The sequence below is a fragment of the Nothobranchius furzeri genome, chromosome 5, assembly GCF_043380555.1.
Source record: "Nothobranchius furzeri strain GRZ-AD chromosome 5, NfurGRZ-RIMD1, whole genome shotgun sequence".
NCBI lineage: Eukaryota > Metazoa > Chordata > Actinopteri > Cyprinodontiformes > Nothobranchiidae > Nothobranchius > Nothobranchius furzeri.
In genome coordinates this window covers 72,583,768-72,602,161 of record NC_091745.1, presented here as the reverse complement: position 1 = coordinate 72,602,161, position 18,394 = coordinate 72,583,768, and the positions used below count along the sequence as shown (strand labels likewise).

The 18,394-nt window shown below is 41.4% G+C and overlaps 2 protein-coding genes across 6 annotated transcripts in view; one reads left to right on the top strand and one right to left on the bottom strand.

Moving 5' to 3' along the window:
* The window catches only part of cadm4 (cell adhesion molecule 4), a 287,904-nt gene that overhangs the window by 109,773 nt on the left and 159,737 nt on the right, over positions 1 to 18,394 (bottom strand). The window lies entirely within an intron of this gene.
* LOC139069877 (uncharacterized) lies at positions 11,450 to 17,963 on the top strand. Its single transcript, XM_070551091.1, has 3 exons — positions 11,450 to 12,065; positions 12,190 to 12,410; positions 12,478 to 17,963. Exons 1-3 carry the CDS (start codon positions 11,781 to 11,783, stop codon positions 12,623 to 12,625), a joined length of 654 nt encoding a protein of 217 aa, XP_070407192.1. The 5' UTR covers positions 11,450 to 11,780; the 3' UTR covers positions 12,626 to 17,963.

Here is an 18,394-nt window from a genome sequence, read left to right as displayed (position 1 = left end):
AGTTTGGTGTTTCTCTCTTAAGCTATCTTTTATCTCGTCGGCTGTGAGATCCATGAGCATTGAGCTTGCAAGTGTTTGCAGAAAAATAAAAGTTAACAGAAGCTTGTGGTTTTGAGAAGAGTGTAAAAGTGAAAATGTGAAAATTAGGTGCAAACCTAAGTGTAATAAAAGGTCTTTCAAGTAAGAAAGGGACAATAAATGGAACAGACAAAAGCTAAAACGGTGAATAAGCGGGTTTATCGGACACCGTTTGTGACTTAGACCACATGAAAACCACAAGAAGATGAATCTTTCACAACCCGTGAACCACAAAAGGGAAGAGCAGCCGGTGAACTTTGTTCTGGCGAGAAATTGAGCAGGAGTTATGAAATCAGAAGAACTTGAAAGATGAATTTATCTTAGCTTTAAAGTAGCCTGTAGAAATCCAACATTAGTTGCATAAAAGGTAGAATTGCCAGATCCTTAGGAGTATTACATAGAGTCAAGTTTTTACTGACTAATTCTGGTTTGTTGGCATTGTACAATTCACTGATTGTTCCATACTTGACTTATTGTGTAGAAATCTGGGGAGCAACATACAAAAACTATACACAACCCTTATTTATTTTACAGAAAAGAGCTCTGAGAATCATCAGTTATAGTGGCTGTAGAGATCCATCGAACCCATTGTTTATTAAATATAAATTACTGAAATTTCATGATTTAAAAGACTGGAAAATCATACAAACCATGTATAAAGCCAATTTAGGCTCTCTGCCAACAAACATCCAGGGGATATTTGAAAAGAGAACTAGTAATTAGATGCTGAAAGAAACTGATGTGTTTACAAAACCTAGATTTAGAACTAAAATTAAGGAAAGGAATATATCTTTTTATTTTGAATGAAATAAACAAAAATAATAATAAAAATATTTAATCTACAATGTGGAAAGCAGGGCAAGGATCAGTCAATTGCTGAAAATAAAAATGGGCTAGAATTGACAGCAAACTGTGAAATTTATTAATATGCAGATAAAACTGAACAAATCTGAGATGTTTGCACTTTTCCTCACCTCAAAGTAGCCTTCACAGAGAAAGAGAGAGACCGTATTTTGGTTGCTTCAGCCTCTTCTGTCTGTGCAATGTGATGAGAGGGGACGGGCGGTGATGGACGGAGGCAGCTGAGGGACATGCTAATGTGAGCTGAGGAGAAGAGGTCTGCTGCTAGCTTAAAGCTGGAGCAGAAAGTATCCAAACAACTATAACTGACTCATAATCTAAACTTCACGGACATCATACGTGAAATCCATATCAAACGGGTTCAGAAAAAAGTTTTTATCCGCCCAGAGGCTGCTATTCATTGTGTTTGATGGTGGGAAACCCATTGACCAGAAGTAGATGGGCGTGACTTAAGCCTGAGTCATGCTTCTGCGTCAGTGCGGAGACACATAACGCCATTATCCGTCTTGCGAGCCTGCTGGAGAGCCCCCGCAAGGACGGACGGAGTCTAGCTCTCTTTTCTAAACATCCGTCCGTCGAGACGGAGAACGCAAGCTTGTGATTGGTCAGGATGCCGCTGTCGTCGACACCGCCACCATTGCGCCCTCAAAAACATAAAGAGAGCCGAGGATAACTAGCGGCAGACAGGGAGAAGCTTGAAGAACACCTCGTGAAAAAACTCTAAAAATATGAACGTTTAATTTCCCTGTGACTGGAGGAGTGAAAAGATACGCAGCAAGCATTTTATTTGTGGCCGGGAATGACAGGATACATGGGTTTAGAGGTGGCGAGCGCATGAAGAGGTGGAGGAGGATGAGAGACAAATTTGTCTGTGTTAAAAAGTCTCTTATATACAAAAAACACAGTATAAACAGACTATCTTGGACAGGATACATGACAGGATACCACAGAACAGCGCTACGCCCTCTGTTGTCCTGGCGGGGAATTGCATTGCAACACTCCCCAGGAGACGGAGAAGTATGAGGGCAAAATGTCTCTGCCTGTGCGTGTCGCTCCCTGTTGGAGCTGACGGAGAAGTATAAATCCAGCTTTAGGCTCCGCATGCTAACCGCAGAAAAAGGCTAGGTAGTGCTATCACTAGCTAATACTAATGCTTGCTTGAGTTACTGCTAACACCGTCGTTCAGGACTCCTGGGTCACTGTGAGCCCCAACAAAGTTCCATTTGCTGTAGAGAGCCTCAAAAACAGTTTCCAACTGTAAAAATAATTATTCTTGGTCCCCAAGCGTAAAAAGTAATAAAGACATTGGCTGGATAAGGATCAGTCATTAACAGCCAAAGCACAGCACCTAAGTCAACAGAAAAGTCTTTGTCAAAACAAAATATTACATGTACTGATGACATGGTTAATAAACCATTCAGCTGATAAAGTTTTAATCAAGGCAGACACGTCCAAAGATATATTTGTTATTTGATTCGATGAACTAGCACTGTGTAAACTTTGGTCTAGCTCTACTGATTGATGTGTTAAAAAGCTTTAGCTTCTAGAAATCCAAAACACATTTTTCAATGAGTAAAAGCCTTCTTTCAACCAGGAATTACTCTACATGTGTTGTCTAACAGGTATAGCAGGAGTTACATAAATCACTTAGGTTAAAAGCACTGCTTACTGACATCAAAAAGCTGCCTTTGGTTGTAGTAGCCTGTATAAATCACACATTAGCCTTAACAACAATGACTTGGCGACAATCCCACAACTTCAGGCTTGGAAAGATGGATTATCTCATAACTCTGACCACGCGAGAATCCAAGTGACTCACAATTTAAGTGACTCATGAGCCATTTGAATATGAGGTTGGTATAAAGAAGCAACAAAGTCGGCATTTAGAGGACATGGGCGTGGCGAAGTCATGAATCAAACTCATGACTTTCATCCAAGAGACCGGAGGAGCACGACCTTTTCCTGTTCTATTCATCTCACCTCATTACTTCTCATTTTCAAGTTTGGGCTCACAAACTACTTGGTTAGGTGTGAAAAGGGTCATCGCAAGGTTTAAGTAGATCCCGATACAAACGTACCAAGGAGCTACTGTCTTTTTGGACCCAAATGTGGTAATTAAGGGTAAGAACTGATTAACAGCATGCTTAATACATATATAATGACAAAATTATTAAATTAAATTATTAAAATATTATTAAAAGATCTGGCCTTTTCTGTTTAATGTCTTCTTTTTGTTCGATAGTCAAAACAAATTAAAGAAGGGAAATAAAGAAGCGTGATGGAAGTTAGGAAGCACCATCGATCGGACAAATGGGTGTATTTGCATTGGTGGGAATTGTGAAACGTGCTGTGCTCCTGGAGAAAGGAGCTGGAAGAGGAGCCAGGAGCAGGGAACATCAGCAGGGCCCATGAAAGGAAATACTCCTGGGTAAGAGGAGAACAAAAGGATTTGAAATCTCGGTTATAGTCTTAAAACGCAATCTGCAGAGATAAAACTCACAATGTCATCTGCTAAATATTTACGCGGGATGTTTGTGAGGGTGTAATTCATTTTCTTTTCTATGTTGAAAGAAGTTGTTTTTGAAGCCAAAAGGGGAAAAGCATTTTAGAATGGTGACATTCGCTCAAACGTTCGATGGAGTTGAACATAAAGCAGATGAGAGCACAAATGTAGTAAACTGTGTGTTTTATTGTCACTGCCTTGGGTTTTTATTACATTCGGATCTTAAATATCCCTGTTTTCATGTTCTGTAGCATAAACAACTGAGTTCTATTACTTCTTTTTCCTGTTAGTTTTGTTTCATGTCCTTGAATCAGGTTTGAGAGTCATTGGCACACCTGCTCTGTATTAACCAATCCACAGAAACGACTTTGACCACAATATTGAGCTTTGCCTTTCCTTTATTCAGTAACTTGTGGGCTTGGTCGCCTGTTGTTTCAGGCACAGTCAGATCTTCTGAAGTGGGTTTCTGTAAAAAGGTTATAAACGGTGAACACCCTGCTAGAAAAACCAGCAAAGACCAGCATGGCTTCCTTGCTGGTTTTTGCTGGTCCATGCTGGTTTGGTGCTGGTCCATGTTGGTTTTTCCAGCAGGGCAGTTATTTCCGTTGTTGCTCTTTGAAAAATCTTATGAGATCAAGACAAGTATTCTGATCAGAGAGACAAGCTAACAGCTAGTTACGCCGTGAACCTGAAGTGCTAACAATCTCTATTTCAAATAACCACAGAATTTTAAGTAAATAGGCATGTATTGAAACACGATGGCAACTAACTGCTGCAAGTATGAAAATGAAGTAGTTTTAACCCTTTGATGCATGAATTATGAAATCTTCAACCAGGATTTTTTAAACAATTTTTTTTCATTCATCTTTAAGTGTGAATGAAACAAATTTCATATTTACATATTTTTTGTAACATTTAATTTACACATAGTTTATTACATGTCCATCTCAGTGGACAGCGTGCATTCTGAACATTAAATATGTTGGCTTGACTTACTGAAGTCGAAATAGAGGAGCTCAAATGCAATAAAATCTTCAACAGCTTTGCTTAATAGCAAAAATAAATGAATAACATTTTTGAGTACCTGTCCACTGTAGTGACCATTATGCATCAAAGGGTTAAAGTTCATATGCACTTAGAAACTGTGTAATACTTTATTTATAAAATACAATCGGCCACTTTTGAGTTTCATACGCGCGCTAAACGTTAAAATGTTTTTCAGCACAGACTCGCCCTCCTTGAGTTGCAACCACATGAGGCTCTTTTGATTTAGTGGCCAGTAGAGAGCATATCTCAGCTAGTAGAAGCTAACCATTAGCATTAGCAACTGAACAACATGGAGGAACATGTTCAGGCTTGTGTTATTTGTGGAGACAAAACATCAATGTTGCATTTGTTACCCAAGAAGAAAGAGCGAACAAAGGAAACAGAAGAGTTGCATTGCTGTAAGCCAATCAGAGGTGAGATGCTTACAAATCTTGGATATTCATGAGGAAGACACATGATCCTGTTGTGTTCCACCACAAATGTGACAGGAGAAAGCTTCTGCTCCACAGAAAATGACTCACAAGACATTCATTCATACTACACAAAAAACCCTTGGGTCAAAAAGAACCCAACTTGGGTTATTTTTAACCCAAGTCAGGGTTAAAGTAAGGTTTAAGAGGGACCAACTATTTTTCAGAGTTAATTTAACCCAAATATTTGGGTTATTTTCATCAACCCAAATTTAGGGTTGTTTCGTTGATATGTGGATAACCCATTTTAAGGGTTAAAATAACCCAACTTTTAGAGTAAGATTCACATTTGCTAGCTAGCAAGGTAGCAACTCTTGTGTACTAATGGTGGGCAAGTGAACGTCAGTAGTGGTTCGATGCAAACGTTTAAGCTAGTGTTTAAGCTAGTGTTGTCCACCACACAAGGCGAAGATGAATAAAAGGAATGCCAATGTGAAGAAAATAGGGCAAAAAGTAAGAGAAAAAGCTCTCTGAGGACTTTTCTCGCTCAATGACTGTAAACTGCACACTTTAGTTTCCTGCCTAAGCTTCCTTATTTTCTGGTTTTCTCGTTTTTTTACCAGCAAATCTTTAAGAGCACTCCTGCCACCTACTGGAGTGGAGTGGGAACCTAACCCAATTACTGAGCTAACCTACTCACAGACATACAATCCAGTCAAAAATCACAGAAATTGGGTTAAAAATATTCTATAACCCATTATATGCGTACAGCTGTTAATATATAACCCAGTAATTGGGTTGAATAAATAACCCAACTGTTTTTAGTGTGTAGAGACCAGTATGTTGAAAAAACTGTCTGAATGTGACCTTTATGTAACCTGGGGCAGCAGTAGCCCTCACGATCGGAGGGTCATGGGTTTGATTCCAGCTCCCACCAGGGGTATTCTGCTGTTGTGTCCTTGGGCAAGACACTTCACCCAACTTGCCTGTGTTGGTGGTGTTCAGAGGGGCTGACGGCACCAAATGGCAGCCTCGCCTCTGTCAGACCGCCCCAGGGCGGCTGTGGCTACAGAGTAGCTTACCATCACTAGCAGTGTGTGAATGTGAGTGTGTGAAAGCATCTTTGAGTGTCCTAAACAAGCACTATATAAGTTTGATGATGATGATGATGATGATTATTATTATTATTATTATTTAAGATATCAGTGTCCCACTTTAACCTTGCTTACTGTCCGTTAGCTCATCAATCTGGTAAATCTCCAAACTGAGGAACTTCATTTTGTAATTTTTTTAGTTTAACTTTGTTTTATTTACAGAAAACCCCTTCAAAAGATCTGACTATTCACTTCAATTAAAGCTTTAGTTTTCACGTCTTGATGTTAAGTTGCATTTGAGTCATCATCCAAATCAAAACTGGATTTTTGTTCACACAAAACTGTCTTTCCACACATTAGAACAACTGAAATCAAATTGTTTCTTTAGGAAAAAGTTCCAGTTTTGTTTAAAAAATAATACGTGTCTTTTGGTTCGATCTAACCCCGCACAGAAAACCGAAACAAAGAAGCGGGAGGAAATGCATAACTCTCTCTGGAAATACGGCCATCACTTCAGTCTTGGACAAGATCCGAAATTTACAATACTTCAATTTTTAATCTATGTAAATGAGTCAATTAAATCATGATAGTCTCTCATTTATTCCTCATTTAGGAAGATGCCATTATTACAGTGGTAAAAAACGATCCAATTCCCAGTGTGCAGCAGTCCCTGACATCGCTTACGAGGGGAAAAAAAGAAGAAATACAGAGCTGCTATGCAAATTTTATAATCAATAATTTCTATCAATGGAAAAGTCAAATTTGCACTCAGAAATAAATGTTCTTGGCAGTGTGCTGCCATGCTTCAGCTCTGAAGATGATGCAGTAAGTTTGGTTTCAGATATTAAAAAGTGAAGCAGACAGACTAATGTAGGTCCTTATGTCATGTTTTTTCCCTCAGGTTGAAATGCACTGGCAGGGTGCTGCAGAACACTTAATTAAAATCTCACTCCAACATGCAGGAGAGTTAATCACACAGCTGACAACAAGTCTGTGATTGCCATGGCGACAAAAAGACATATGAGATCCTCTCCCATACTGAGATCCTCATCTGTCCCCCAGACAAGCTGGTTCCCAAAGTCAGAGACTCTCTTGGTCAGCTTGCTTCTCACACCAAACCTTCTGTCAGGAATCTTGGTGTGACCTTTGACCCAGCTCTCACCTTGGATTCTCATGTCAGTTCTCTTGTTCACTCTTCCTTCTTCCATCTCAGGAACATTGCTAAGCTGAGTCCCATTCTGTCTCGCTCTGAACTTGAGACAGTTCTCCACACCTTCATCTCCTCACGCTTAGACTACTGTAACTCTCTTTTCACGTGTCTGAGCAGAACCTCCCTGAACCGTCTACAGGTGGTTCAAAATGCCTGTGCTCGGCTTCTGACCAAGTCCTCCAAACACACCCACATCACCCCGCTTCTCCTCCAGCTTCATTGGCTGCCAGTCAACTTCAGGGTTCATTTCAAGATCCTGGTTCTGGTCTATAGAGCCTTACATGGACAAGCACCATCTTACATTGGTGATTTTCTCAGTCCCTACACCCCCAGCGGGTCCCTGAGGTCCAGTGATCAAAGCCTACTGGTTGTGCAGCACCAGGCTAAAGACCAAAGGTGACAGATCATCTGCTGCTGTTGCCCCCAGACTCTGGAACTCTCTCCCCCTGAGCCTGAGATCAGTGGACTCAGTGGTCTCTTTTAAAAAGCAGCTGAAAACTCACTTGTTCAAGCTGGTTTTTGTATGACCTTCTTCACCTCTCTCTCTTTATTCTGCTCTCCCCACCTATTCCACCTTCCTCGGGATCCACTGATTTCCCTCTTTCCTATTCACTCTCTCTCTTTCTTAACATTTAGTTTTTTAATCACAATTGTCTATTTTTTGCTCATTTTGAATATATTTCTAACCAATTTCTAAATTCCTTTTTATATTTTTGCATTTTTTTGTTTTTGTGAAGCGCCTCGTGATTTTTTTTTATCTTGAGAGGCGCTATAGAAATGATATTTTCTTATTTCTTCTTATGCTTTTTATCCTATCTTGCATTTCACGCAAGTATCTAAAAATTCAAAGGAAACGCCATATCTGAGGGACACCTTCTTCCTATTATGTTGGTTCTCTAACAAGGAATGGATAGTTACTAAACCAGCAAGTAAAAGACTCGTCTCGTCAGGACATTAGCTAATGTACAATTTTACTTTGAAAAGTCCTTGGAAAAGTAGCATTTGTAGGTGAGCTAAAACACCACAAACACTCCCATGTGACTCCTAAATTAGCCTATAGTTAAGCAGAGTCAGTGTGGGAGATGTCGCTCAGTGTCTTGTGCGTGAGAGCTGACAAACGGTAGGTTTGGGGTCAGTGAACACGGGTAATCAATGAGAGGTGGGGATGAGATCAGATACAAAGATAAGTGTTCTCCTCCAGTTTCCCATTAAACCCCGTCCCCGTGTATCGGTGATTTTGGTCTACCTGTATCGGACTCATTGTGTCTGAGCAGAAGTGATCACCCATGTGTGCATGATGCAGTGTTTAGAGGTGGCTGAGTACATCTCTGGCTGTGATCAATCTGCAGCCCCCCCTTCCACTGGCTCATCTCAAATAGCAATTTGTAAAACATGGTCCTCTGTTAGCCCTCTCCGTCTCCTTACAGCCAATCCCTGCACGCCTGCTCCCCCCCCCCTCTCCCCCGCATCACTTCTTCCCTCAACCTCTCATTTCCATACCTCCTGTGCATTCTGCATCTTCCCTCTGCCCGTTTATCCCCCTCTGTTGTTCTGTTTAATTTCATTTCTCTCATTTGCCCTCTCTAGTTCGCTTGCTTTTTCCTTTTCATGATCCCTACCTCTTATTCCTTGGTCTATTATGGCCGTTGCACTCGCATCACCTCCTCCTTCTCATCCTCTAAAGCTTCTCATTTTGGGGCGGGGATCTCATGGAGCTTCTTTAGGGAGCGTATTGATATACGCCTAAAAAATGCAGTATCTCCACTTTACACTGCGTACTTTGTGTCTGGTTTCTCAGTACGTATTAGCTCCCAAGAGTCAGACGATGGGAATAATAAAAATACGTGTTGTTTCTCTGACACTCAAACTTACAAGTTACAACCTGTTAACTAGGGATGTGTATTGGTGAAATTCTGGCGATACAATACGTATTACGATACAGGGGAGACGATACAATATATCACGATATATTGTGAAACATTCAGTCAGACGATATTGGCGATTTTTTAGACTAAGTTTATTATAGGAACATTCAATAAACAGTCCAAACTGATACTTGACATGTTTAACCATAACAGAGGGATTTACATTTCAATGGTGGAAACAAAACCCATTACACACTGCTGCCAACTAGTGGTCTGTGTTTGAATTGCACCACAAGAAAAGAAAATACACAAATGTTTCCATGTAAATTCTTAGAAAAATTAGATTCGTGACTTTTGAATATCGATACATTTTTGCAAGAAAAATTATCACGATATATTGCGATATCGATATTTTTGATACACTGCTTTTGAATATCGATATAATATCACTGGGGAAAATATCACGATATATTGCCACAATCAACATTTTCTTACATCCCTACTGTTAACAGTACATTTCTGTGGCCTTATTTCAATAAAAGCTGATGGCAAAACTCCGTTAATGGTGTATTTCACAGATCTGAGCAAATTATGTTCAGCTGAGAATTTCATGCAGTCAAGTCCCTTAATTATGACCCCAGTCATTGATTGAACTTTTCACTTCATTGAACAAATACGTTCAATGTCAGTGTTTTTTATTAGTTGCTCTCACTGTGTCAACTTGAGCCCTAAACTGGCCCGGAGCCAGAAGTCAGCAATATTTAAATGCCCACCCTTGCTCTTTATGTATGCCATTTGTTAAAATGTGTGTGCATAGATTTGACGGCTTGGGCTGTAAGTCATGCATCCAAATTAAAATCTTGATTTTTGAAGTTGTACGATGACCTAATGACAGTTTCAGGATGAAAAATGGAGAACTAAAAACAAAGCAATGGCATACTGTTTATACTTCACCACTTCCCCTCGTGGCCACAGAGTCACTGACTCAAATTATTCAGGTGCAGAAACCTACTCAAAGGAAAATTGTTAGATTTAACGCGTTGAGTCACGTGAACACAAATTGTTCAATGATCAAGTTTTTAAGGCAAGGCTAAAAACCTACTTTTATGATCTGTCTTTTAACCTTTCTAACTAGTTTTTATTGTTTTACTTATAGCGATTTGTGCACTCACTCTATTTTTATCTGTATCTTGTGATACAATGTTTTTATCTTCTGGATTTAATGTTTTTACTTGATCTGTGTAGTGCCTCGCTGACATCTTTTTGCCTGTAAGGCACGATTTATAAATAAAGTTGAGTTCAGTTGAGTTATGCAGAAATTTGCTAATGTCATTGCACTTTTTGATAATAAGCTCTCTGTTATGAAAATAAGAAGGACAAAATAAAGAAGCAAATCAACGATGGAGGCTAGAACATCAAAAACAAAGCATTAATAATAATAACAATAATAATTATCAATACATTTGCAGAGGTCTCTAGTAGGAATGAATGCCTTGTAAGTCGTAATCGGGGTGAAAAAATTTACCGGAGCACTATTTCCAAGAATTAGAAGTGACCCACGTCACAGCTGAGCTTCAGACGGCATGTTTTGGAGTCTTATTTCCTGATATTGAGACATCTCGCCTTGGATTGGATAACAGCAACGCGACTCTACCACTGGCTTGCAACGTTGATGTTTCTCCACAAATAACACAAGCCTGAAGGAGTTCTGTAGCGTGGTGAAGTTGCTAATGCTAATGATGCTAATGGTTAGCTTCTAATGGTCGAAACATTCTCTGCTGTTTCCTGGACAATTAGCCAACAACAGCCTTCCCCGTTGTGAGTCAGGAGGGGTGAGACCATGAATGTTAAGTGACAGTGGGACGTAGGTCTGTCAGGCTCTCCATCCATTTTCTATCAGAAGTTAATGCAGGAGATAGGTGTAGGAGACTATTTTCATGTTCAGCCTGCATGAAAAACCCAAACTTATTATTATCAGGAATAATCATTAAAAATTGGTTTCAGTGTCCCACACTTTTAAAATACCATCAGACGACTCCACCCTGTTTTTGATTTACAGGGAAAATTCAAAAAATTAGGAAAATCCCACTAAAGTCAATTTATGTAGAATGAGAGACCATCTAAAGGCTTGCAAACACTTTGCAGGTGTTTGAGATTTATCAGCTGATTAGAGTGTGACACTTCTGGAGTCTAGAACAGGAATATTCAATTCTGGGCCTCGAGGGCCGGTATCCAGCATGTTTAATATTTAACCCTGCATCAACACACCTGATTGAAATCAGCAGGTGATTAACAGGCTTCTGCAGAGCCTGATGAGCTGCTGCACAGGTGACTCAACCACTGAATCTACTGCGTTGGAACAGAGAAACCACTAAAACATGCTGGATACCGGCCCTCGAGGCCCGAACTTGAATAGCCCTGGTCTAGAATATTGCACCTTTTCACAATATTCTGAATTTGGTGTTTTCATAAGCTGTAATCACAATCATCACAATTATAACATTTGCATGTATTTCTAATGTATAAGTTTCTCTTTTTAAAGAGACAATGTGTAGTTTTTATCCTTAATGTCTGGAAATATCCATCGAAATGTTGTTGAAAATGAATGAAATGATGCCCAGTTGTTGAAAAGTATTGGCTCCTTAACAAAAAAATCTGGTCTACATCTGGTCTAAGATACATGGGAGGGGGTCGAAGTCTCTGGGAGACACCATGGCTGCGTCTCAATTCAGGGTCCTTCTCGGCCGGATTCGTCGGCCGGTTACGTCACAGCGCCGCGACCAGGCCTGTCCCAATTCAAAGACTCCTTGGGAGTGGCCGAGGGAGTGGCTGTCACGGTCCGTGGTGAGCTCCCTGCACATAACCAGCTTTTCTGAATATTGTTTGCAGGTGGGCGTGTCTGAGAGTCTCCAGCTGCAGCTCATCCTGTCATCACGGTCCAGGGGATTTAAGGAGCAGTGTGACTCTTCACTTCGCCGGATGATTGCTCAATTTTGGGTAGCTCTAGCCTCTGACCCGTTTTTTGATCCTGTGTTCCGTCTTGTTACCAGATCTTGAGAATTATTCGCTGGATCTCTTCAACCTGAAAAGACCCTGACTTCTCTTCCCTGCTCTACTCCAGGTTTCACTCCACACTCCACCATCTCAACACCAGCTCGGATCCCTGCACTTCATGTCACGCTGTCTCCTCCCCTGGCCGCCCGCTCTCAGCCGCTCACCTGCACCCACCAAGCCTCTACTCCTACCTCCTCTCCGATCCAACAGTTCCTCCTCCTTCTGGAGCCTTCCTGCTCACCCGGACCTGACCAATCCCTCCGGAAGTTCTCACCACTACTACAATCAGTAAGCTCCACTCCCAATATCATTCCCCGTCATTCCCTCCATATATTCACTCTGTCTCCTTCCTCAGAGTTCCATCCGGAAATCTTGCTGCCAGCCTGCCCGTCGTCTGTTCCCGTCCTTGCTCTGCAGTATATAATAAAGTCGTTTTACTTACTTACCAGTTCCTGTTTGGTGATTCTGCATGTCGTGGGTCAAAGGACTGCCGCCCGCCATGACAGTGGCGGGACTTCATGAAGGCTAGGCCTGTCCAAATTCACAGCCGGTCTACTCAGCTGACGGAGGACCCAGCCCCTGAATTGAGACACAGCCCATATCCGATGCCATGTTTCCTTCTACGGGAGCCCGTGAGGACAAAACACATTTACTGGTTTGTGACAAACGGTAACAAAACTTTAACCATTTATAAACATTGTTTTACACATTTACCTCTTCACTGGTTGCCGGTGATGAAAGGAAGTCTGATGTGCTCGTCATTTTGCTGAAGTTTTCACTCCCCAGGGCTTTTTGACCCTAATGGGCATCTGTTGGTAAGGTCTTACTCCAACACAAAAATGCTACTTGCTTGCAGTGATTAAGGTAATTTACTGCCCCCTATCGCTAGGAAAAACACACACGGTCTTTTTAAGTCCAATTACTGACATAAATGAACTTTTGCACCATATTCTAATTTTTCGAGTTTCACTTGTGAGATAAATTCATTACTACATGCAAAGACGAGATCAAGATGCTTTAAACAAGTAGTGAGTAAAATGTCAAACATTAATTGTCTCGAGGGACTTCACAAAGTGTCGAGTTCTGTTAAAAAAATAACCACTTTTACACAGGAATTAGCTCAAAGATGAAACTGAGTCCCTTTTTCTTACGTTTTACACATTTTTTATACACAAACTCACAAGTTGTTGGAACTCAGTATTTCCACCATAAAGGTTTTTATTTTTTCTCAGCTATTATGAGGAACTCACCTGCATTCAAACGTATTCAGGGACAAATTGGTTTAGTTTGTTTTAGGCCATGAATGCTGCACTCAGCCAGAGAAAAGGAAGACGTTCAGACGACTTTTCAGTTGACTCGGTCGACTTATCAAGAGCCAAGCAGCTACGTCTTTCACAATCAGCTTGACATCTTATTCAGACCGAGGTATGTAAGATCCAGTGACTGGCGCATTCATGTAAAGACACACGTTTTGAAAAGTGTTTTGATCAGGTGAATCGACTGTGAGGCACATGTTCATGTGAGGAAGAGAGAGACAGAAGCTTTGACTGTGGAGAGGCTAGCTTTGTAATAACAGGTACACGTTGGGGAGGTGCTCATCCTGAAAACAGTAAAATAACTTCTGCCTCAAGCAGAGGAGCTATCTTGGTGTCTATATTTGTGAGTGATTGTGGAATGGTTCTAAAGATGGACCAATGGGCTTCCCGTTCATAATGACGGAGCTGCTCCGGTCGGTGATAAGGAACAACTTGAGCCGAAAGGTGAAGCTCTTAATTTATTGGTTTGTTTAAGTTCCAACTCTCACCTGTGGTCACAAGATTTGGACCGTGGCTAAAAGAATGAGATATCCCAGACACAAGCGGCTGAATGAGTTTCCTCCTTAAGGTGGTCGGGATCAGCCTCAGAGATAAGGGGAGGAGAGGAGCCAAGAGTGGAGCCGCTGCTTCTCAAGGGTGGATCGGGAATGCGACGAGGATGTGACCTGGTTGCATCCCTCTGGAGGTTTTCTGCTCCCATCTTAATGGGATGATACCCCGGGACAGATGCAGACCCACAGGTGCCACCGGCCCCTCCAACCACTATCAGCAGGCAAGGCAGGTTAAGTGTCTTGCCCGAGGACGGAACAGCAGCATTCTCTGGCGGGAGCCAGGATTGAACCTGCAACCTACCGATTACAGGGCAAACTCATAACCCCTGAGCTAGGGCTGGGCGATATGGCCTCAAATCTATATTGCGATATAATCTGAAGCATGTGCGGTAACGATATATATTGCGATATATTTTTTCCTCTGTTTATATACGTCAAAATGACATGCTTTTAAATATCCTCATGTGGCAAATATATGCCACCTGAGGCATATAGGCCTCCTCCTCCGCCCACTCCATGCTTGCAGTCACTGCCATTCTGCTGTCCCAATATCAGCAGGGTGCACACCTTAGTGATGTCATGTGTTACCGCGATATCATTGTATTGCGATATAGCCAAAAACTCTATCATTACCCAATTTTATATCGTTTCTACCTTATATCGTTTATATTGCCCACCCTTACCCTCAGCCACCATCGCCCAGAAGTGGAAGATAGATGGATGGAAGGATGGAAGTTGGAGGTGAGGTAGGGCTTCTCAATTGATTGAATTTTAATCCCAATTACGATCTGAGTTTTGTACGATTATAAAAACAAAACAAGCCGATTATTTGCTCCTCCCACTTGCGCTGCCCTGAGTTTCAAATGAAGCGCTCCTCCCACAGTGTTGCCAACTTAGCAACTTTGACGCTATTTCCAACAGCTTTTCAGACCCCCTTCTTGACTTTTTAAATCTTAAAAATACCTAGCGAACACCTCAGATACATCTCTGGTAACCCTTAGCTACTTTCTGGATAACTGTTGTTGACATTTCCTGCAGGTTAGCTAAACACTTTGCCTGCGCTCCGGACCGTCCTTCAGGAAAGGAAATGACGTAGTGATGTGTCGGTCGCTAAAGAAACGGCTCTGTGAGGTGGCTCCCTGTTGGATTAACCAGAGTGAGTGACACACACCGTACCTGTGGGCTCCTGAGCCGCTAAAAACAGCAAAATGTGAGCGTGCGGCGTGCTAAACACACGTGCAGCTTGCCCCTGATTGTTGTGAGACTGGGTTGGGGTGGGGGGTGCAGCTGTGGTTGGTACAATTATTAAATTAACCAATGGACCTGTAAATAAATAGTTTATAAATAAGGTAGAAATAGATAGAAATAAGTTCCTTACGCTGATAAATAATAACTAATCTGTCTGAGGACACGGTGCTAGTGCACTCTCCTACAGCACCTTGACATGACTAAATAAATGTTATGCAAAATTTTGTGAACATCAATTTATTTGCATGTATTTGTTATAAATGCCACTGTATAATTCTTGCTGTCAGTATTTGCAATATATTGGTATTTGGGTCTGTACTGGTTAGACTTAAATGAGTTAAACCAAGGTCTACAGCCCTTGGGTCATAAACTATGTATATCGGTCTTTTTATACTGGGAATCAGCAGCTATTTTAGTGATCATCTTGTTTCTTATTTATTTTTGTCCTGATTGTGCCCTGAGCAATTTTATGACAGAATAAAAACAAATAAAATCAACATTAATTGAAAAATCATCTTAAATAATCGAGATCTCAATTTCAGTCACAATAATTGTGATTATTATTTTTGCCATAATCGAGCAGCCCTAGGGTGAGGTTCCACATTAAAATGGCTAGGAACACCTGATATATCACACGTACATCCACACGTCTTCAGTCCTCAGTTACAAACATTTTTGACTGTTGCAAAAATATGCAAAGTGAGCAAAGCCACATAACTTATGTTTATCAACAACGGAGGACAGCACATTTGGAGTTGTGGATTGAGGGCGCTTGGTTACATTTCCGCTACAAACACAGATGAAGGACATATTGGTACCAAGCTCACAAGGACAGAAAGGTTTCCTTTGTGCTGCTTATGTCCACAGAAGAACATGTCATAGCAGACAACTGCATAAGATAAGTAGCTTCACTGTCGCTAAATGCTTGCTTAGTATGAGGATTGATGGAAAGTCACTGACACTAGTCAGGGACTTGATGCAACCTGCTGGGTTCCTTATGAAGGAAACTTTTTACTGATTGGCTTAATGAACTGACCTGTATTGGAATGTTTACGTTATGAAGTGCTTGAGACGACTGGTCGTGATTTGGCTTTATATAAATAAACTTGAATTGAAAATTGAATTCTATATATGTGAATCTGTAATCTGGCCACGAGTTCAGTCATGGGGCAGAGTCTACGGTTGTCTTTCAAATCATCTCCGCATGCTTTTGGACGACAAATAACGTGATGTACTCACAGAAATCGACGCCAGTCAACAAAGCCGTCCGCCATACACTGTCGAAGACGCAAATACATCTTTTCACTAAATAAAGTACCTAAGTACCTCTATCTGCTGCATCGCAGCAACATCCAACCCAACAGACAGAGCGCTCCAATTGGCAAGACACAAAACTTCTCAGGCCACTGGTAGACCTGCAGAGGCTACAATAGAGCATGGCTAGACCGGCCTGCAGAGCTTCTGCTACGGTGTGTCTACATTTCTAGGCGACTGGTTACCTGAAAGGGCATTCAGCTTGTTTGGCCATTGAACTCACATTTTCCTATGGACCATTCACATCCTCTTACATCCTATAGAGGCCCCATTGAGCTACACTAAAGAGAGAGACAACAAAGTCCAGATCAATGGAGTTATTAGGACCATAAATGGTTATAGGACTGCCAACACAAGAACCCAGATAAAAAAGGCAAACTGCATGAAATGGTTATAAAGACTGTGAAGTGCATCCATTGAAGGCAGCACTGAAGTTCTAAAGGATCTCCACCACCTCCACATCCCACTTACCAACCAAGAGCAGAACAAAGGTAGGAGAACGTCCTTCCCATCCAGCATTGGACCCGCAGGGGTTGGAATAACATTCTGTACGTGTTAATGGCATTATGACCTTTCCATTTGAGCTCCTAGCAGACAACTGCTTCACATTAAACAAGAGTTACTCTATTCACTAAACTAATATTTAACCTTTATTAGCAACTTTAACAGCACACACAAATCAGTGTGCTGCTCAAACATCATTGGTGTGTGCCAACAATCACATGCCTCTGTGGTTCATGACCCGTCACCACATGAAAGAAACCCTCGCTTGATGAAAACACAATCTCGTGGAAACGCGTTGCGCTCGTTCCACGGTCCTTTCTATCACTGTCATGGGTATGTTTGGATGAAGCAGTGAGGAACATTAACATGAAAAATGACCCATGTCTGAGTGAGAGGACTCCATCGCTTAAACAAAGTGATGAAATCATTAATTACATTTCCTCAGATGCCACACGATTCTTCCTACGCCATGTTTGAGAAGAGCCCGTCTGGCAGTCGCACTCCACGATCGAACCTTGAAAATGTAAAGGAAAGGCGTCAAGGAGAAAGTATCGAGATGAAATTATGAAGTATAATGAGTGGTGTTTAAATAGATAGGAGGAAGAACAAGCTGAAGGACAGAGAGGAGGAGACGGATGAGCAGACGACTCGCTGAAACTTTCGTTGCACTTGTGCCATTTTTCCACCACTAACCTCAGATGTTTATTTTCGCCCATTATTCACTTCACCCCTATTAAATCCGTTACCGGATTCTGAAGTATTTTGCATTTGTCAGAAACAACCCCTTGTCTTCTCCTCAAGTGCTCTCTTCTCACCTGTGAGATGAGTAGTTTATCATTTCCATTTTCCATCCATCTGCCCTTTTTTATCTCCTTTTACCAACCCATCTATCCAACCGCATGCCAGTACACTTGCATTTGTGTGTGTGTGTGTGTGTGTGTGTGTGTGTGTGTGTGTGTGTGTGTGTCATTATGCATTGCCATAACAACGTCAACATGAAAACCAATCCAGCTCCAGAGATTCCACACATTTGCATCTCATTTGCATGTTTCCCGAGCGACCGGCAGCATGACTTTGACAGTGGCGGGGAAGCTGGCATGACCCTGTCCGTTTCTCTGCCCCTCTGATTTGTCTCTCGTTTCCTCTCTAACGAAGCCATGTGGTAACGACTCTGCTCAATCTCCTCTCCTCGCTCTTTTCATCCTTTCACCTCGTTCTGTTAACTCCAGTAACAGTTTTGCTCAGTTTCTTTCTTCCTTTAGCGTTTGTTTTGAAAACAGCTCTTCTTCGCCAGTCAAACAGCTCTTTTTGGCACCTCTTATTCTGTATCTTTCATTTG